This window comes from Perissodus microlepis, chromosome 19 (genome assembly GCF_051167445.1).
Source record: "Perissodus microlepis isolate ML-2025 ecotype Zambia chromosome 19, ASM5116744v1, whole genome shotgun sequence".
NCBI lineage: Eukaryota > Metazoa > Chordata > Actinopteri > Cichliformes > Cichlidae > Perissodus > Perissodus microlepis.
In genome coordinates this window covers 15,717,328-15,738,764 of record NC_140479.1, presented here as the reverse complement: position 1 = coordinate 15,738,764, position 21,437 = coordinate 15,717,328, and the positions used below count along the sequence as shown (strand labels likewise).

Genomic DNA, 21,437 nt, shown 5'->3' with positions numbered 1-21,437 from the left:
TAGGATCATAGGATCAAGTTATCTTGGACGCAAAAAAATTAGACGCTAGTGAAAATTTATTAGTCCCTTTTACTTTCCACACACAGATGTGTGTGGAAAGTAAAAGGGACCAAGAATGGTGAGGCAATTTTCTGGAAAGTTGACTGGGAAGTAGGCGGGGATTTCATACTTGCTCATTAGTTACCATAGTGATATACCCTGTTAAGACGTGAACCTCCTTCATAGTACAGACACCACACCCGAAGTTACCTTAATATTAACCTCTGTTTCGTAGTACAGTATGTTCCTTTTTTTTTCACTGAGTCATGCCACAGTCATGCATCTGAGGTGGGCTAATGACAGCAGAAGAAAAACTCTTGCACTTGATTCGCCTAGAACCGCTCAGTGGGTTAGGGTTAGGATTTACAATTAGGCTTGACGTTTAGAAATGCACTACTTTGTACCCACAATAGCCCATGTTAATGAATCCGAGCTATCTTTGTGATGCCTGTGATGTAAATAATTTCAGCTGAACGCTGTGCATCATGCTTGGAAGAAAATCCGAGTACATAAAGATAAGATATAGTGGATTCAACATAGCCTTACAAGACTATAACAACGAATTAACAGTAATAAACCGCAGTTTCACATTAACGACAGTAAACAGAGTAAGTCCGCGAAGCATTGTGTTCCTTTACTTGTAAATTAAAAAATAAATAATAAAACAATCGCTCGTTATATTTATTAGAAATCTTTGCTGTTTAAGTCCATTTTACTTTCAGTTAATTGCCTATGATAACTTGCACTTGATTCTGTTATTGCTTTACAGTGTTAAATTTCTTGCGGTGGTGAAAGCTAAACCCCGTAATAATACACTCACCCAGATAATAACATGTTTTTATGTTGGCCTGAAATCAAGTGGGATATGTTTTGACCGGAGCTTTAGAACACGCGTGGACAAACACATCGGTCAAGAGCGTTTAATGTAAACAAGCGGATCATTACACTACGCTGCGTCTGTGGAAATTTCCACTTTGATGACACTGCAGCAGAGCGTCCCAACATTTTACAAAACACCCCTTGGCCCACATCAGTTTGCAGGACACGCCTAAAAGCGAACCCACTTCCTTCCATAGTTGCTATTGGCTACTACGAAGGTGTGTCATTCAACCTGACGTCAGACGCTGTATATATATAAAGACGCGCCTCGGTAATAAAAGCTCATAACACGTTGCAAACGCTTAAAAGAAATTACGCTTTTTATGGTAGGCGGCAGAGATTTTTTTGATTTTATGACTGAATTAAGAGGAGATCGCTTCGTATTCGTTGTCAGAGTCACAGTCTCATAAATATTCAGTAGATTGACGAGTCATAAAGACCGCCTCTCCTGCACCAACGACACATTCAGCATCCTCCGGCGCAACATCTCTCTGAGCTTTCGTCAGACTCCGAGTCGGTTTCATTGTGACCGAGGCGACTTTTAATTTCCGAGAATGGCTTTGAGAGGAGCACTTTCCCGTCTTTCCCACTCTTCCCGTCATTTCAACCATACTTGCCAGCAAAGCAGAGCTCATTCGGTGGCCGTGCTTGGCGCTCCGTTTTCAAAAGGACAAGTAAGATATTGAGTTTTTTTTTTTTATATTATCATTAATTTTAAAGAGCCTATCATCTTTAACAGTTTAACAACTCCCATGTTTCCTTCCCTACAGAAAAAGAGAGGTGTGGAGCATGGCCCTAAAGTCATCAGGGATGCGGGGCTCATGGAGAGGCTTTCAAATTTTGGTAAGTGTCGAACGAGCGGATAATCTTGGAGCTGCCGGTGGTGCTGGGTTATGTAACTTGTCGTTGGGTGTAACCTGCAGCTTAACCCGGAAGACTTTTAGACAGACATAGCTTCAGCGCTCGGTCGTCAGTCAGTCTGTTACATAATCGGGAGAAAGTAAATATAAACAAATGATATGTAACCAATGAGAGAGATTTGGCGCACATGTGTCGGAGAACAAAGTGATTTACGCGCGAGTCCAGTTTGAGGCTTTAGTCATTAGTTTTACAGGATAAAACGTCGTGTAATAAAATAGGATGTAAAACTAGACTTATTTATAGGCTCCCGAATGTATATTTGTGCATGTTTAATGCCATATTAAAGCCAGTCAAAGAGAGAAACCTCGAACATCCTCTCCGATGTTTGATGTTAATCCTCGTCGAAATGTTATTGTATAATGGCTACAAACTCGTGCATAGGACTGAAAGACGAGACAATACAGGAGGGCATTGTGATAACTGTCAACATGGCACGCCGGCTTCTCGCTCTTCTCGTGAGAAATTACACGTATTGCTCATTCATTCTTGCCCCCAACCCCCCACCGCCGTTCTTGCACATGCTCGTAAGAGCCCAGAATGAAGATGACGGTGTTATTTCCATTATGTCGTCACTGCAGTGACAGACACTTTTACTTTTTATGTGGTCCAAATGAAAACTCCCACGCAGTCCGGTGTGAAAAGAAGTGGTACCTTTAACGTGAAAAGCACAGCAGGTGAAAAGAACCCCCTCTGTGCTCATGTCAGCGAGGTGCCATTGTAATTGAAATTCCACTAAGGATTCATGAATAAAGAGAGGAGGGCCTGCCAGTTCTTAACAGGCCATGATAAGGTCACAGCTATCCCAGGGTACTTAAATTCTATCTGTGATCCAGACATAGTTAAGTACCTTTGGAGTGATAAGGTTAATGTAGATTAATATTGTGCATGGAACAAACACAATGGAAATCACGATGGCCTCCATTAATTATTGTAGTAAAGGTAGTTCAAATTAATCTGTTTTATGCTTAATAAATATACTCAAAATGTCCAAAGTAATGTCTTGAAATTTCACCCAAAAAGTAACATGAAATGGAAATCTGCTGTCGTGATACTTCCTAGCTCACCAGAATCCCCATTTGTACCACAAACTGCTCCTGCCTCTATAAATATAACAGAAAAACCAATGAAGGTGTGTGACAATGGCAGCTTAATGCAGGCCTTTAGGTTGTAACTTCCTAACTTCCCTTACCTAACTACCCAGGTAATCCAGTTTGTTCTGTTCCACACATCAGCTCACGAGTCGTAAACATGTTGTGCAAAGGGAAGAGCGCTCCCTTTGTGTTACACATACATTATACAGTGCATCACTGGCTTACTTTCATTTTTCTGTATGGCCACTAAGTGGATCTGCACAATTACATATGACTATATTGTCCAAAATACCTTGAACTGTATCAAATGAGTGTATATATATACACACACACTCATCAGTTTGTTCTTACGTTGCTGAATCTCAAAGAGACTGTTGTAAGTTTTATAGTAAGTTTTTATAGTAACAACCTTGATGTTTATCACAAGTGGGTTTATAAAAAGTAAAATAAAACCTGAATATATGTAATCTAACGTAAAATGTTGGCCAGGAATCAATTCCCTGGTGGCCAAATTGGCAGCAATGAAATAAGATCTAGCTGCTATGTCACTAACAGAGGAGGACACATGAAACCAAACACTAAGAGAAGTAGCTGCCATGTACTCTTACATCTTCACACTCTCTATGTTTCCTGTCAATTTGTACAAATTGTTTAAATTAAAAATATATAGATATAATCAAACCAATAATCACTGGCATTTACAAACATTTAACATGCCTTTACATATGAATTATAGCGCTAGTAATCTTGCATTTAAAATTTAAAAGCTCATCCCTTTGACAAACTTATGAATTGTCTTGCAAGAGATGCTCACTGTTGCATCAAACAAGGGCTATTCCTGTCCTGTCTACGAATAGTCATGAACCGCATTGGTCACCCTTGGATCAGCAGAGTAATACTACACTACCATCAAGGCTCATATAGCTGGATGAACCCTAATATGGTGAAACACTTCACTTGTTTACTTCGCAGTCTATATCTAAACTTTTAAATCTTTTGCAACCACGTAGTATAAGGCAAACTACAGTCACTGAAACCTGACCCGATGTGGGAAACAAGACTAACGGAAAGTGCTCCGTCACTAGTTCCACTGGCATTGAATGACTCAAACCCATGAGAGTGCAAGGTCAGACAAACGCATGTTAAGTCACGGGAGCTACGGATTATGTAGGCTGCCTAACTGACACCTGCACATACCACGTCTGCTAATTACAAATCCCCAGGCTGTTTGAAACCATCAGGTTACCAGTTCCTTTGTTCAGATTTCCTGAAAAAATAGTGCACTTCTGTTCAATGCGTCATTGTAAACTGCAGCAAGTGTGACACAGCGCAAAGTAGTTTAAATGTATGGATGTTTGTTGTTGTGTTTTTAGACTTTTCTGTCCATGACTTTGGGGATCTGAACTTCCAACACCTGGAGGAGGATGAGCCCTACATGGATGTAAAGTTCCCTCGGACTGTGGGTGCAGCAAATAAAAAGCTGTCTGGAGCCGTGAGGAATGCTGTCAGTGCTGGCCACACTCTTCTTATGCTGGGAGGTGATCACAGGTAGGAACAGAAAATATTGGCAATACTACAAGATAGCCTACTCTGTACAACAAATCCAGTATTTGTATTAATATTATGAATCCATTGCACAGATATCTTTAAAGCTGCTCTACATCTGTTATAGCCTTGCTATTGGATCAGTGAGCGGCCATGCCCAGCATAGTCCTGACCTGTGCCTTATCTGGGTTGATGCTCATGCAGATATCAATACCCCTATGACCTCCCCTTCAGGAAACCTCCATGGCCAACCTGTAGCATTCATGCTCAAAGAGCTGCAAGACAAGGTGAGGAAAAACATTCAGCTTCACTAAAGATATATTAAAAAAATACTTACAAAAGGGATTCTGTTAATTAAAAAAAAGTATTATTGCTTTTTTAGTATCCTGTATGACATATTAAACAACCTCTTTTCACTCACCAGATGCCAGATATCCCTGGGTTCTCCTGGACTAAGCCATTTCTCAGCTCAAGAGACCTGGTGTACATTGGACTGCGGGATGTTGACCCTGGGGAGTAGTAAGTAATTACATTTAAAACGTTTTAGTACACGAAACTGGGGTGCACTCTGAAACATAGGTCTTGATGTATTTTAAAATTGTGCATTGCAGCCAATTCCTCAAGAGCTTCGGTATCCAGTATTTCACCATGAGAGATATCGACAGACTAGGCATCCAAAGGGTCATGGAAGTCACTTTCGACCATCTTCTGGCAAGGTATTATTATTAATAGATTTTGATTATAATAGATTTTAAAATGATAACACTAAAAATGTTCTTAATTTTTCAATTTTTAATTTATACAAAAAACAGTTATAGATGTTTGAACTGAGATGTTGAATTTTATTACCATCCTGACAGAAAACAACGACCAATACACTTGAGCTTTGACATCGATGCATTCGACCCGTCTCTGGCTCCCGCCACAGGAACACCAGTAAATGGAGGTCTGACCTACAGAGAGGGAATCTACATCGCAGAGGAAATTCATAACACAGGTACAGATCACTACATTTATGGCTTTCATTTCCTTTGACTGTCTGGCTTTCGAATCTAACTTGTCATCATCTTGGTGTGCAGGTCTGCTGTCAGTCATGGACATGGTAGAAGTAAATCCTGACCTTGGGGCAAGTCCTGAAGCTGTGGAGGCTACTGCCACGTTAGCAGTTGATGTCATTGCATCATCACTGGGACAGACGAGAGAAGGCGCTCACACATCCATGGACGAAATTCCCCCTGGGAAAAACGACACAGAGCTTCGCCTCTAAGGGCATGAAGCAAAGCTATGGACTTCAACACTGTCATCCCTGACCATTCCACAGATTTAAATACAAGACTGCAAAGACTATATCTATTTGAAAGGTGACAGTTTAAAGCTTTTTTTTCTATTTTTCTGCTGCTTGGTCTTTCACTTTGAAAGCTAAAATATGTCGAGATTCATGAAACTACGAAAGGGCTTTGCATAATCTTTCTTCATATTGATAATGCTGAGAAACGTCTTTGACAGAATTTAGACACCAATACAGCTATTGGGGATACAGCAATACTAACTTATTTTATTATTATTATTATGTGTAATAACTTGTCTGGCTATCTCTGATAGCGCCCTGCAAATCTCCAATAAGTGGCTAAGAAATGATGGGTGGGTGGTTAATCTTAGGTGTGCTTTGCCACAGCTGCCAAGTATCTATCATGTTTGGTTTATGAGAGAATTAGCTTGCATCAGCGGTACAAAAAGTATTGAGTATGGACGACTGAAGTTCACAGTCTACTTTGGACTGTTTTGTGGCTGTGCCAGTTAGTTAAAACTAGAAGTATGCTATCACTTCTGTGATAGTTGTAGTTACTGTATTTTCTTTAGAGTTTACTTTTGTATTTTTACTGTGAATCAATACATGGACTATAGTGATTTGTGCACCACTATTTCAGCATCCCTGGAAAAAGTAATAACTATTTGAATCATTATGCGTGAACTAAAGTATGGCTTGTTATCTATGTTTAGTTTAATGTGGCTACTGAATGACTATTGTCCTTGTAACAAAGAGCTTCTATTTTGGTCTTCCTTTATTATGATTAAAAATTTTTGTTTGTTTCTACGTGTGTCTTATCTCCTCATTATTTTGTGATCAAAGTAATATATTGCTTTAATTGATGAATGCACTAAATGAAGAACCAAAGAATAACCTTGAGGATGAACATGAATGCCTACCACATTTCACGTTAATTAACCTAAACCTGAACCTCATGGTTACTCTTCTATGGTGTACATTGGACTGGAAGAGCAGTCAACACGCCCCAGTGTGTGAAATAGAATGATTAAATAGAAATCATTACATTTCCCCACCAAGCTGGGGATTTACCAAAGATATTACTCATATTAATTCTTTAAAAAATAGCACAGGAACAATCAAAACACAGTATTTTTCGGGTAAGACCTTTTGTATTTCAGCAAGACCATACCCAAACACACCCTGTATGTATGACAGTAACATATGTATCCGTACCTACTCGAAAGTGCTAAACCAGCCAGCCTGCAATCCAAACATGTCACACTGAAAATATTTGCCAGCAGCATGTTTCGTTGTTGGACACATGTGAGCATGGAAAAAAATGGAAAAGTTATCTGAGTATTATTTTTTAACTAAATCACTGCATTCTGTTTGCATTTGTACTTTATACAGTGTCCTGGCTTTTTATTGAAAGAGATTTATTTTAAATTAGGTTATAAACCCTAGAATGTTCCCTTTGTGCTTAAGAAGATGGGAAGAAATTCGAAGGTAATATTTTAACACATTAAAATTATATTTCCTTCTTTCTACAATGTCCCTGTCATACATAACCAGGTCACCAAATTTGTTTGTATACTAGAACACACCAGGTGGGCATGATGGAATAGAAAAACATTGCAGCAGGTGTACCGTTTCCCTTAACACCACTGGAAATCACCATATGGTCAGTTATTTGAGAATCAACTCTATGGTAACAGGTGCTGTTTACCCTTTATTACCTGATCAGGGCTTCCACAGAGTATCTTTCTTAACTGTTTGGCTTCCTTCCTTAAAAATATCAGATGCAAACTGAGGTTAAAGATCAACTTTAATGTTGCGAAAGACATCAAATCGGAAACCAAAAACCTATTTATAACAGTGACTTTTGAATCGTACAGTAATTTTGCATGAACTGTATTAAGACATTGCATTAATTTATTTCACTGATATCTGATTTAAAACTTAAGTCTTTTTTTAAGCACACAACCACTTAAACACAGAAAAGAAATTATTTTGTTAGGTGCTTTTTCATCATATTGTAAAAGATATTCATACATCAGCAGTTGAATTTGAGCAGTTTTGTAACCCAATCTGAGACTTATAGCTTTCTAGAACTGTCAGTCACATTTCACAAGTGCTTTCACCCAGAGAGACATGTGGGCTCAATTAGCTTGTTTTCTGACTCAGCTATGATGCTACAAAGAATCATCCATGGGATCTGTAACAGCCAGCAGACAAGTCCAGATCATCATCCTGCAGGACATCAACGGCATCAAGTGACAGTGCAAATCTTAGTTCAAAGAGCTTCTGTAGGTTTGGTCCATTAGCAAGTTGGCAAATTGCCATTCACATCAAATAATGGACAGAATCCCCTGTCAGAGTTCAGGCCTTCATTGCCATCACAGACACAGATAGCTGAAAACAGCAGGACAGTGTTATTATTGCTACTGGATAGCCAGTAGAGACAGATAGAGTCTGAGTTTGCCCTGGATCCACAACTTAAACGTAAGTCTGCTCATTTTCGGAAAAACTTCAGGTAAATCACAGCACCCAGAATGGCCAGTTCCATTAAAATGATGATGCCCAGTAGCAACTTGTTTGTCACCAGCCTGTAAGACAGAAAAGAAGCAACAATAAGATGCTTACACTGTGCTCAAATGTTCCAAGAACATTTAAAAGAGACCCCAATCATCAGAATCATGAGACACACACAAAAAATATTGAATTTGCATTAAAAAAAACAAAGGAACTACTGTGGTGCAAGACGTCTTGTAGGGTGCACTTACCGCCTTGACATGGCACGAAGAATTTTTCTACTACGACTCAGGTTCTCTCCAGTATTCGCAAGCTACAAAAACAACAAAACAGAAGAGTTTTAACAAACCTACTAATCTCAGATCATATCGTCATCATACAGTCCTGTGCCAAAGTCTTGAGCCACTATTCGTTTCTTTATAGTTTGGTAGGAAGGAAGGAAATATATGCATCGATTTATTGAAACGTGCAAACATGCATGAAAATACAGCACACAAGGTAAAAACAGAGTTTTTAAAATGCTAATGAGCTTGGAAGTTAATATTTAAAGTTTTAGTTACGTTAAAATTTTTAAGGACTGCACAGGATAGTGAGATATGTCAAGCTGACAGGTAGTAGCTCTTTGGAAATCACATTTTTAGTGCAAAAATATTATTTTATGCCTGTTATATTTGGCATTTTTCATATTTAACTAAAAAATTAGAAACTAATAATGTGTTTTTGTGATAAGTTGTCTGTCACGTGTAGACACATCAACACTGGTTCATCATTTGATTTAGGTGCCTTTTTAAGCTTAAACGATTCATAGGTCAGTGACATATAGACATCACAGGTGGCTAAAGACTTTTGCACAGCACAGTACAACAATACAAGCGTAATAATGATTCTCAGCTCACTCTGTTTCTGGTTCGATCCAGCTGTTCCCTTTGTTCTCCCAACTCCTCGATGATATCTGTGCCAATTTGCTCCGTCTCAGCAGCGATGCGCTGGCTGCGCTCAATACTCTGGCTGGCGTTATTTAGAGCATCCGTACCTTGAAGAAGCAATGCTCTCTGGGACTGCAGGTGTGTCTGCAAAGATGGGGAAAAGGGACAAATGAAACCAAGTTTAAGCAGATTTATTCTGGAAATACACTTACATAGACATCCACAACGATCACTAGGAACCAGGGTTGACATTTTTCTCAGTCTAATACAGTCTGGATCTGTAAGTGCTGCTGAAAAATAAGCCCTAATAAGTTCAGAGGATTTCGTGTCAAATTGATGAAGATGTTTTCTTGATTTGTGTGTCTCCTATTTGCATTTTTTCTTATGTTACAGCGCACTGATATTCTTCAGCAAAAAGAGGAAGAAAAAAAACACACACCCAGAAAAAATCTTACCCTAGAAATGCAGTTTGACATAACAGCAGCATCATAAAATAATGTTTTGTGCATCGAAACAGACGCGTGACAGGGCCTGTCACACGTCTGCAACAGCAAACCCAAGCACCCCAAAGCCCCTAACTCACACTGTGCTGATTTTGTGAAGAGTAGATGCCATGATTTCCTGGCACTGTGTTGTACGAGGAGCCAAAGCCAGGTGCTGAGTTTTTCATGTCTCTCTGAAGCTTGCCGAGGTCTCGCCGGTACATACGCAGTTTTGTGCTCATTGAATTTCGATAGGACGGAGGGGCAACGCGCAGCTCCTCTTCCATTCCTTGTAACTGAAGAAAGACAAGAAAATGTTATTGTTTGAGAAAAAGACAAAAAAGGATCTTACTCTATAGAAACAAGCATATATTATCAATTTATTTACTAGTTTAGGCTTAACCTTCGTAAGCCAGAACATTTCAGTGCCATTTGAATTCATGCACAGTTAAAAATGGGGCATACTTAGAATACTAAAGAGAGCTGTAAACTAAATTTAATTAGAGGTTCTTCTATTTCGGTTTTATTCTTATACACTTGATGGCCAACATATTAGAAACACCCCTCAGATTTTAATAATATAGGTAATAAGGTCAGAATCTTGGAGGAAAAAAAACAAAATATGTATAAGTAAATATCCAACGCTGGTGCTAGCACAAGACTCAATCATGAAACCGCATCATTGCCATGTCATTCATTGTCTCGTCCTTTTCCAGGTTAAACAGGTGTTGGTAACGGATTTGCACATATGTTGTGGGACATAATTTGCAGTGCATAATTCTTAAATAACTACTTAAAATATGTTGATGCTAAAAGATGGAATAACAATTAGAAAAGGTTTGTGTCAATAAACAAAACACAAATAATAATAATAAAATAAAAATTGATTTTTAACTTCACTGTTTTACTTGAAATGCACTGTGGTTACCAAAAAGACTGGACAAGGGAAAAATTCCTTTTGGGGGGTAAAACGTACACTAGGTTTCCACTTTGTATTGACCAAGTGTTATTTGCACAACAAACGCGTGTATTATTTTGATAATTCACTATTTCTCTGGTGGTAAATTTCTTTAAAAGTTCATTTCAACCTCAATTTAAGAAAAAAAGTGTATTTACATGAAAAAGACATAGCTAGTAGTCAAGTGAACTTTAGCTAGCTGTAATGGGGGAAAAGATAAACAGCTCACCACTTCTTCAGCCTCCCCATGTCTCTCATCGAAGGTCCTCACCAGCCTCTTCCTCTCCTCTGCAGGAGTGACAGTACAAGTGTTACTTAGAAAGCACAGAACTTATATTCTAAGGCGTAGTTATTTTTGATCTCGGCTTTATGAGCAAGTATTTACCTCCGTGAGATTTCTGAGCCTTATCTGGCATCAGCTTCAGCTCCTCGTACAACGATCGGTACATTTCGTGCAACTTCTCGAATTCCTCCGACGACATTTTGCGTGTCGTTTAAATGTCCTTTCTTGTGAAATTATTTTTGTCTTTTATTGTAAAATACAACACTTTTTATGATCACAAGTTTAGGTATGTAGTTTTGCTATGACGATAATCAGATCCTCGGGATTCTTCCGGATGGCTTTCGACCGACCGTCGTAACTCCGGAACAAAACGCAAACGTACTAAAATGTAATTATTTTTACTAGATATGAAATTGAAAAAATATTTTAAAAAAACACAATTATGTAGGAATTTAAAACAAAATAGCGAAATGTTGTGAAAAGCGTGTTTTAAAATCACCTGGATAATTATTTAATGATTATTTCATTCCGGCGCTACAGAGACAACGTTAATAAGGCTTTCTGGGAAATGTAGTTTTTAAACCGAGCTACTTGGGAAATGTTTGTGTTTATTCTGTTAATGAAACTACATGGATTCAGAGTTCCTCTTGTTGAAGCTGGAGGAATTTCCTCATAGTAAGCGTCTATAACAAATTTTTAAGTACAGATCTATTTTGAATGTATAAATAGCCTGTCTAGCTAAATAAATGGGTGATTAATCATTGATTAATGTTTCAGAGAGCAGGGGGAGTATTATTTCGGGTTTATTGTTTTGTTTTGTTTTGTTCTTACCTAAGCCATCAAAACATCACTGTCAAAATTATTAAAATGTATCTTATTGAAAGTTAAAATGGCACATTATGAACCTCGGGATTTATTATATATATATTAGTGTATAACAAATACAACTGTTTAACACTGCCCTCACTACTATGTCATAAAAACATCCTCATAAAGGTTTACAAGATGGTAGAGGCAACCCGCTATGGGGAATGGTTTGGAGACAGTCCTGCGAGGTCTGCGAGGCAGGAGGAAAAAAGAATGACCACAGAACAGGTGTTCCCCACATTTGCTGAAATGGCAGCCTAGGTGCCTTTACAGCCTTATGACCCGACCAACCCCTGTGTTGATTTGCGTTTTAATCTCAGTTAGGTAAGAATAACACTACACACTTCAAGTGGTATCTCACATAGCCAGTTTAGAATTACTTGTTAACCTGAAACCCAATTCTTTAGGAGGAGGCCAGGATACCTTTAAAACACACAGTTTCAAGTTCCTAGGCGTGCACATAGACACAGACTCCCAATGAAGCTCAAAAACCTCGGCGGTTGAAAAGAAAGCCCAACCGTGTGTCCATTTTCTAAGAATCCTCAGAAAATTGGACCTGAAGGGGGAACTGCTGATTGTCTTCTACTGTTGCTACATTGAAAGTGTGCTGACATACTGTATCTCTGTATGGTTCTCCAACTGCACCATAGCACACAAAAAGGCACCTCAGAGGTTCATTATATAAATAAACTTGACCTTGACCTGTGTTTTGTTGTGTTTAGTATCGAGGTGGGACAGTTTCCAAATTCCTTGTACTATTGCACTATTTATGACTGTGCAATGACAATAAAGAGTTATTTTATCTCTTATCCTAACTTATCTTATATTACCTTGGTGCATTCGCTTTGATCACTTTCACTTTTACTATTTAATTGTTTAAAAGACCAGCAGATCGCTGTCTCTGCAGAAAAATAGACAGTTCTTGCAACAATGTGCGAGAACTGTCCCCTTTGAAGTCCATCACCACTTTCCCACAAAAAAATACACAAAGATGGCATCTACAGTTACATAAAACCACAATTTTCCTTGATTTGACCCAGAGTGGTGCAGCTAAAATCAATTTGAATAGATGAGGGTCTAATCGGGCTACCGTGGCTCAGGGGGTTGGGAAGCGCATCTGTAACCGGAAGGTCGCCGGTTAGATCCCCGGGCTCTCTGTCCTGGTCGTTGTGTCCTTGGGCAAGACACTTTACACTACTGCCTACCGATGTTGGCCAGAGGGGCCGATATGGCAGCCTTGCTTCTGTCAGTCTGCCCCAGGGAAGCTGTGGCTACAACTGTAGCCAGTGTGTGAATGTGAGAGTGTAAAGCGCTTTGGGTGCCTTGAAAAGCGCTATATAAATCCAATCCATTATTATTAATTTGACCCACAGCAGCCTCGATTTTTCTTTATTTTAGCAAAATGAATGAAGTTTCCGGCTTAAAATGACATTTAGGGGATTTTTACTGCTATCAAATGGCTAAAAAAATCATTAAATTGACTTTCTGTGCGTGCTTAAGAGGGGGCAGATTACATTTAACAAAAAAATTAGAAACATTTGAAACAAGTGACTCCGTCTTTGTCTTTTTGTTGTTAATAATTTATTAACTAAATGAGCTTAATTTCCTTTTATGACATTTCACTTTAAAATCACTGCCCCCAGCTGCAAACTCAGTGGACCCTGTTAAGCAGTAGCCATCTTGTCACGCATCGAACTACAATCCCATGATCCTGCGCGTGGTTCAACCTTCACCCCATCCGTTTGCAGCTCGCACCCCCATTCCCGCTTTGACATCAGCTGTTCCGCCTACACTTCGGTAGCATCCTGCTGGAAGAGGCAGAGGAGCGCACATCCATAGCATGATGTTCCTTTTATTAATTATCGCGGGCCTCGGAGTGGTGACGCTGCTGGTGATTTTATTTGCGCCACAAATAAGGTAAGCGCCCACTTCACGCGCTCAGTCATTAGAATTTAAACGCAGAGTTTAACACTGGATGTCAGGGCAGGTTATTACTTGGTTAACAAGACATTTAGGTGGTGTGGTGTAGTTATTACGATGAGGATCAGTTTGATTAATGAAGCCACATGATCGTTAATTGTGAATGCTTTACGTTAACGGTGATTTCACTCGAGGCTGCTGATCAATGAAATAGAAAAATTGAGCTGTGGGAGGGTGTTTTTTTTCTTGCACAGATGAACCGGGTGTCTTCCGTCTGAGCTGCTCGGGCCTATCAGCAGCCGGAGCGTGGGAGGAGTTATATATGCATACAACACTCCAAGAGAGCTATTGGTTATGTGGCGGCCCTGCTCACTGGCGTGTGTTTCGCACCACTTGCACACTTCACTATGCAAGTTTTTGTGTGAATAATTAACCCGGTTTCACCACAATGCCAGCTTTAACGGGGGCATAGCATTTAGAGACTGCAGAAGGGGCTGCTAGTCATTTAAATGGAGCTGTCTGCTGCATTTGATGATGCAGAATTTGTGTGGCATAAATCAGCCTTGTTTGTGTGTGTATGTGCAGAAAATATGCAGCAGGAAGAATGTGCAAGTCCACAACTCGTCTTGATGGGAAGACGGTCCTCATCACTGGAGCCAACACAGGAATTGGGAAGGAGACTGCCCTGGATCTGGCAATTCGAGGTGCCTCTTTAAACCCATAACCTGCTGCTGAGAGAAAGCAGCAGTCTCTTAAAGCAATAAGACTGAAATCAGCGTCCTTGTCCCATTTAAAATATTCATAATAAAATGGACCATGGTGTGACACAATTAGCTGTTGTGGTCTCAAGGAAATCCTCGCTTTAAATGTAGTCACATAAATACTTGACTTGTTTTATGATTATAATATGGTCAATATGCCATCACTCTGGGTTTGGAACAGGTATAAAGTTTTATTTTGGTTTAATTAAGAAAAAAACAACAACAATTCAATCCTATGAGTTGATCATGACCTCCAACCGTAGCTTCAACCCTAACTTCATGTATTAGGTGCGAGTGAAAGCGATTGATGCATGTCAGTTAGAATGATTCATTTTTTCTCACCTCAGTCCAAATACTCAGGGGCGTTAACAAAATGTTAAAGAAATATGTAAAAAACACTTAAATATTCTGAAAGCACAGGATTAGGACTGGGTTTGTCGCTGATGATGACTCACATGCCATTAAAATCTTAAGAATTTGAGATAGAAGGCAACTGGATTTCTTTAAAGTTTGTGAAGAGGCTTCTTTAGTTCTGAACTGAACAATTATTTTTTTCACTTCCAGCCAGGTCAGTTTAGATTGCTTCCCCCCCATTAATAAATTATATAATAATTTAAAAGCTTTTTTATTATATTTAAGCATGACAAATGTGCAGAAAAAATCTGAGGAATCAGGAAGGGGAATATGCTTTTTCCATGGCACTTTATACCTTACAGCATTAAGTTACTCTTTAATGCTTTTTAGTGGATGACATTGTAACAGATTAAATCTTTCAACAGTCTCAAATATTTCCTGCGTGTGGGACTTAGTAATTACTTGGCCTTTAAAAATAAAGTGCATTCTCTACAAAGTTTTCTGAGTCATCAGTGAAAATGCTTTTCTACATCACTGACTAACAGGTCAGCTACATAATTTCCCTACGGAGTAAATCTGATTCTTCCAAACCACACACCAAACCTCTATTTGGCTTCATCTCTTTGTTAATAGTTTAGTTGCTGCTTCTTTGTCACCTGGTAGGAGCTCGGGTGATCATGGCGTGTCGAGATGTGGAAAAGGGTGAGGAGGCTGCGGCCAGTATACGAGCCAGTTACCCCGAAGCACGAGTGGAGGTCCGGGAGCTCGATTTGGCAGATACGTGCTCTATACGAGCCTTCGCACAGAAATTCCTAAGAGGTGAGCACAGGTTAGCGTTTTAATACTCACATCTACAGAGCCCAAGTGTGTGGTTATTAAATAGGTTTTTTTTGTGTGATGCTCTCTTCTTTTTCAGAAGTCAACCAGCTACATATCCTTATAAACAACGCTGGGGTGATGATGTGCCCCTACACGAAAACTGTCGATGGCTTTGAGATGCATATCGGAGTCAATCATTTGGGTAGGGCTTTTATCGAACCTGTTGGAATCAGTGAATCGTTGCAATTAAATCAATTCGTCTCCAATGTGGGGATGGTTATTTCCAAAATAAAATACACTGAAAGGATGATTCTTACATGTTGCAGGCCACTTCCTTTTGACATCCCTTCTAATCGGGCTTTTAAAGCGCAGCGCTCCGGCTCGGATTGTGGTGGTCTCCTCTCTGGCACACAACTTTGGCTGGATCCGCTTCCATGACCTTCACAGCCAGGGCAGCTACAACAGCGGATTAGCATACTGCCAGAGCAAACTGGCAAACGTACTGTTCACCAGAGAGCTGGCTTCCAGACTCAAAGGTACACAAATACAAAACACTGTAACCAGCAACACAAAGTGTGGGAGAAACTATGTGACATTCATATCCGAGAAAGGAATGACGAGCATTTGTGCCAAGGGTGATCACGAGGTGTTCTGAGGCTTCTTAAATGGAAGACTCAACTATTAAATGTGACAACACAGTCTTTCATAAACACGCTTTTGAAATGGAAGTATGTCGCCAAAGCCAACATGAAAATTTACAGAAGAAATGTTTTTACCTAAAATTTAAGCTGATAAAATTGTGACAAAAAGTTGGTGCATTTCTTTCACAGGAACTAATGTCACAGTGAACTCTGTTCATCCGGGGACGGTAAACTCTGACCTGACCAGACATTCAACTCTGATGACGATATTGTTCACCGTCTTCTCCGTGTTCCTGAAAACTCCACGGGAAGGAGCACAGACTAGCATCTACTGTGCCATTGCAGAGGAACTGCACTCTATCTCTGGGAAACACTTCAGGTAGGACCAAAGAAAGACAAAGGAAGTGAAAAATCTGTATAAGCACCAACCTATAATTTGTTCGTGCTACCAAACTTTCCATCCTGACCACAGAGCATTTGACACCTTAATCTACACGAGTGACTCCAACATGGTTTTGCCATGAAAGACTTTGTCATTGTTATTAATTTATCAGCCTGGTTTTACACTTAAAGGAAATTTATTTTTCACTGCTGGGACCTTTTAGATGAATATTATATCACAACTTTTGTCAAAGGACCTTAGAAAAATCCTAAAACGTAGGCAGGAAGCTGGAAAAGGCTACAGTAGCATTTCTGGGTAACTAGTTTGTCCACACCACAATGACACACACTGTGTGTAAGAGTGAGATGTTTTTTATATTGTCATTTGTGCTTAGAAACATATAATCATTTGTATGCTGATAAAAATCATATCCTTATTAGGTCTGATAAGATTCTGTGTGCACTTGTGTACCATGAGATGATAGGAAGCAGTCTCGACATCATAAAAACCAGACTGTCCTGTTGTTTTCTTAAAAGTGCAAGAGTCACACCTTTAAATGTGCATTTGAGATATGGCCTATTGCAAGTCCCTGGTTTTATAGTTTAGCAAGACGCTTACATCTGCTTTTCTGCATACAGTTTAAGTTCATTGAAAGGCCGTATGTCTATGTATAGTATGGCTGGAAACACACACGCATGCACCTACACACACCCACACACACAGAATACAGACACTGATGTTGTTCAGATATGCCTGCTTAAGAACGCCACGTGTATTTGTAATTGCATATCCATGAATGATTGCTTGCTGACAATAAAAAGGGCTGTAGCGAAGGAATCAGTTGGAGTTGCTTGGACAGGCGAGTCGCAGCACTGCTCTCCAACGCTCCCCTTGCAAGTAAAATGTACACTGGTGTCTGTGTGCTTTCAGTAACAGGTTCTGTTTACCAGCAGGGTTGACTTAAACCCAACACTGTGTGCAAGTGGAGGATATTTAGGACCTTTGCTACTTATCCTTAGTGTGGTGGTCTGCATACACCAAGATGACAGTGTGTAATACCAGGTTGGAGCCCCTTTTGCCTTCAGAGCTGCCTTTATTTTTCATGGCATAGATTCAATAAGGTGCTGGAAACATTTGGTCCATATTCACATGAGAGTGCAGTGAACATACTGTCAGTCATAAAGGGATGGACATGGTCCGCAGTACTCAGGTAGGCTTTGATATTTAAACTCTCAGCTGGTACTAAGAAGTCCAAAATCTGCCAAGAAAATATTCCCCACCCCACATTATTGGTTGGTATAAGGCAGAATGGAGCCATAGACTTATGTTATTTATACCAGATATTGTCTCTACCATTTGAATCTCACGTCAGAAATCAAGATTAGATTGGAACAATCTTCTATTGTCCAATTTTGGTTAGCCTGTGTAAACTGTAGTCTCAGTTTCCTGTTCTTAGCTGATAGCCGTGGTATCAGGTATGGTATTCTGCTGCTGTAGGTTCAGCATGTTCTGTGCTCAGAGGTGCTTTTCTGCATACCTTGCGTGTAATAAGTGTAATTTGAGTTACTGTTGTCTTCCTATCAGCTCAGAGCAATTTGGCAGTTCTCCTCTGAGCTTAGTTTGTGACACTTTCACTCGGTGAACCGCTTCTCACTGGATATTCTTTAGTTTTTGGACCATTTTCTTTAAACTACAGAGATAGAAAATCCCAGTAGACACCAGTGGTTTCTGAAATATCAACCAGAAACTTTCAGAGTGACTTAAATCACCTTTCTTCCTCATTCTGATGTTCAGTTTAAAATTTATTTCATGTCTGCATCTTTAAATGCATTGAGTTGCTGCTATGTGATTGGACAGCTGTACCTAACAAATTAGCTGATACTCAAGTTTGCATAAGTCCGCCCGGATATTCCACAACAGTTATAAATTGTTTTGTTGCCTTAGAAAAAATATGTAGAAATGCAAAAATGTTAAGTTTGGAGTAAAAAAGACAGCAACACCAGAACCTTGCCCGCGCTGTTAAACTGGTTAACATGGCAGACTGGTTTGAAACCTGTACGCCTTGCAACACTTTTTACAAAACTGTAACAAATTTTACAGGGTAGTAGTCTATGATGGGAAGTTTAGAAGACGTCTGATACACAAAACAAGCATGCAAATAAAAGAACAATACATGGAAGCTAAAAAGGGAAGAAATGGTCAAGTCAAACCATGTACCTTAAACCAACTCGGGTGCTGTGGAATGAAATGAAGAAGAAAACAATGAACTGAAACAATTTTCCAGAATGTAATATTCACAGTTTCACTTTTAGCAGCCACACAAAACATCTGATGGAAGGCGTTACCTCTATAAGAACATTCCAGAAATTACTTGAGTCGTCTGTTAGTTTTGCCAGCCTGCTTTGCAAGTTCACTGAACACATGAGAAGTACAAATGCTTGTCTGCTATTAGTTTTGTCAGATTGTTTTCAGCTATAATTGTAACATTGATGAGCAGCTGAATGTTTTTTTATGTAAACTAATGCCAAAACTCTAGTGAACCTAAAGGTTTTCTTTTTTCCCTTTGCAGCTTGACTTTTTTTTTACTTTTTGAATTTTGATCAAAAATAAGGACGCATGTACCGATTGGATTTAATATTTGTTTTTGTAGTAGAGACTTTGCAATCTTAACCACTAATGTCCACTACCTGATGACACCTGAAGAAAAAAAATTCACAAGTCACACAGAATTTCAGCACATGGAGAAACTAACCTGTCGAATCAAATCCAGAAAAAGTAGGAGAAGCACAGTTTCAGCTCTAGTGGATGTAGTTGTGGTTTTTTTTTTTTTTCCATCTTTCCATTCCTCCTTTCTCTTGCACTTACCCGATTCAGGGTTGGGGGCCTATTCCGGCTGTCATAAGGCAAGAGTCGGGGTATACCCCTGCCAGGCTGTTGCAGGGTTAACACAGAAAGCCAAACAACCACTCACATTCATACCTAGAGGCAATTTAGAATCACCAATTAGCCTAACTGAACCCTGAAGGCCCCAGTCTGGTGGATTTGAACCCACTACCTTCTTGCTGTAAGGCACCATTGCGTTGGTTGTGCTTCTTTGCTTTTATTTTTACAACTTTGCACATAAAGATGTTCGGTGTCTTTGTAGGCAGACAGAGCACTGGATCCAATGTTTGGATCTGAGTAACTGATACTTCTTATGACTTAAAAAAAAGCTTCTTGGGGAAAAAAAAGATAATGCTTATACGATTACACAAGCTAAAAGAGATCCTTGTATCCAGGGTGATGACTCACAGCATCATAAGTTCTTATGTAATAACCACTCCTCCTCCTTTCATTTCAGTGACTGCACCCCTGCCTTTGTGGCCCCACAGGGAAGAAGTGCGGAGACGGCGAGGAGACTGTGGGACGTCAGCTGCGAGCTTCTTGGAATCGAGTGGGACTAATTAGGCTTTCGACCGTCATCTATCTCAGCTCTCCAAGGAGTCCTTAACATTAAAGTTTTTCATTGATTTAATTAATTCCATTATTGTTTTGATGTTCTGTACTTTCCTACCTAATAAGCAGTCAGGTAATTTAAGTAAGAGGTACTACAATGTGAAGTTGCTTTTTTGTGTAATAATATATTAATTACATTATAATAACTTGAGTATTTTGGTGCTCTGCAACAGTTTCTCAAACCAAAACCACTCAACCATATTATGATGTAAACACAAATACCTTTTCGACTTTATATTTTTTGTGACACAATGTGAATAGTGTAGGCAAAAAAGCAACTTGATGTGTTGTAATGCTGTAGGATACAGTAAGGAGTCAACACAGGGTAAAAGACCAGCATCTTTATCAAGTATTATGTTTTTTCCAAATGATTTTTTCCTGAATTCGCAGTTAAATTGCTTGACTTTAGTGCCAGCATTTCTTAACAACTGCAGGGGTTCTTACAGCGTTTCCAGGTTGATTAAAATTTATTAAAGTATTAAACATGCGCGACAGTCTGAGCCAAAATCACTGCTTAAATAGCATAAATGTATTTTGTCATAACTCTAATAGTCGATGTACAAGATAAGATTTTTTTTCTATTATAGACAACGAATAGTTGAGATTACATTCATATTTCCAAAGATTGTTTTTGTTTTGTTTGGTTTTTTTACCCCCTACTCAGTGCGATCTGCACATTCCTGTAAGAACTAGTTTGAAATTTATAAGGATCTCTTTAATCATGTTTTCTTTGCAGCATTCACATGCAGGTTTGCCAGGAGTTTACATTCTGTGTTTTATACAAGTCAAAACATGCCTTTTACTACATTTACATTCATGTTACCAGTTGAATGTTTACATTTTATGTAAATAAAACTGAAATATTACTAAAAAGTTTGTCATCTTCTTTAGGCTGCTCCCTTTAGGGGTCACCTGCCTCCATCTCACCCTATCCCTAGCATTCCTCATCTGTCGCACCAAGCTTCTCTTCCTTCCATCCAGAAACCATCTCTGTGGTTTTCTTCCAAACTGGGAGGCCCAAGTTCAACATTTGTTGTCCAATCTCCGCAGCCTTGTCTCTCCAGCTTTGTCTTTCATTTTTAATCCTGCGTCTCCTGGTCACTCGCAATGAAAATCTTCAACTCTGCCACTTCCTTGAACTCTTTTAGATCCAAAATTGAGAGAATGAAATGCACGAGTACCTAAGATTAGGTGGACAAAGATGATTTACACAGCACATGCTGTTACTGTTAATAAATAAACTAAAAGGGAAAATATTACAGGACTTAATGA

The 21,437-nt window shown here is 39.3% G+C and overlaps 3 protein-coding genes across 3 annotated transcripts; 2 read left to right on the top strand and 1 right to left on the bottom strand.

The window, feature by feature from the left end:
* The first annotated feature begins 1,199 nt into the window (after positions 1-1,199).
* arg2 (arginase 2) lies at positions 1,200-6,570 on the top strand. Its single transcript, XM_084914968.1, has 8 exons — positions 1,200-1,592; positions 1,689-1,761; positions 4,304-4,478; positions 4,603-4,762; positions 4,900-4,994; positions 5,087-5,191; positions 5,336-5,472; positions 5,555-6,570. The coding sequence occupies exons 1-8, from the start codon at positions 1,473-1,475 to the stop codon at positions 5,740-5,742; spliced, it is 1,053 nt and encodes a 350-aa protein (XP_084771094.1). The 5' UTR covers positions 1,200-1,472; the 3' UTR covers positions 5,743-6,570.
* A 982-nt stretch (positions 6,571-7,552) lies between these two features.
* vti1b (vesicle transport through interaction with t-SNAREs 1B) lies at positions 7,553-11,275 on the bottom strand. Its single transcript, XM_084914969.1, has 6 exons — positions 11,029-11,275; positions 10,873-10,931; positions 9,787-9,981; positions 9,174-9,347; positions 8,529-8,590; positions 7,553-8,351 (listed from the first exon to the last, which is right to left on the bottom strand). Exons 1-6 carry the CDS (start codon positions 11,123-11,125, stop codon positions 8,258-8,260), a joined length of 681 nt encoding a protein of 226 aa, XP_084771095.1. The 5' UTR covers positions 11,126-11,275; the 3' UTR covers positions 7,553-8,257.
* Positions 11,276-13,555: 2,280 nt separating this feature from the next.
* Positions 13,556-21,038, top strand: rdh12 (retinol dehydrogenase 12). The gene is made up of 7 exons (XM_084915021.1): positions 13,556-13,710; positions 14,299-14,417; positions 15,492-15,647; positions 15,745-15,849; positions 15,974-16,183; positions 16,478-16,667; positions 20,011-21,038. Exons 1-7 carry the CDS (start codon positions 13,634-13,636, stop codon positions 20,111-20,113), a joined length of 960 nt encoding a protein of 319 aa, XP_084771147.1. The 5' UTR covers positions 13,556-13,633; the 3' UTR covers positions 20,114-21,038.
* The last annotated feature ends 399 nt before the right edge of the window (positions 21,039-21,437 follow it).

Excerpts from the sequence above, each read along its gene's own strand:
- vti1b (XM_084914969.1), bottom strand. The coding sequence starts at position 11,125 with ATGTCGTCGGAGGAATTCGAGAAGTTGCACGAAATGTACCGATCGTTG. Across the intron at positions 10,932-11,028 it reads GGCTCAGAAATCTCACGGAG|AGGAGAGGAAGAGGCTGGTG; the intron begins GTAAATACTTGC and ends TCACTCCTGCAG. Across the intron at positions 8,352-8,528 it reads CTTCGTGCCATGTCAAGGCG|GCTGGTGACAAACAAGTTGC; the intron begins GTAAGTGCACCC and ends TCTGTCTTACAG.
- rdh12 (XM_084915021.1), top strand. The coding sequence starts at position 13,634 with ATGATGTTCCTTTTATTAATTATCGCGGGCCTCGGAGTGGTGACGCTG. Across the intron at positions 13,711-14,298 it reads TTATTTGCGCCACAAATAAG|AAAATATGCAGCAGGAAGAA; the intron begins GTAAGCGCCCAC and ends GTGTATGTGCAG. Across the intron at positions 16,184-16,477 it reads GCTGGCTTCCAGACTCAAAG|GAACTAATGTCACAGTGAAC; the intron begins GTACACAAATAC and ends TTTCTTTCACAG.
- arg2 (XM_084914968.1), top strand. The coding sequence starts at position 1,473 with ATGGCTTTGAGAGGAGCACTTTCCCGTCTTTCCCACTCTTCCCGTCAT. Across the intron at positions 1,593-1,688 it reads CTCCGTTTTCAAAAGGACAA|AAAAAGAGAGGTGTGGAGCA; the intron begins GTAAGATATTGA and ends CCTTCCCTACAG. Across the intron at positions 4,995-5,086 it reads GATGTTGACCCTGGGGAGTA|CCAATTCCTCAAGAGCTTCG; the intron begins GTAAGTAATTAC and ends TGTGCATTGCAG.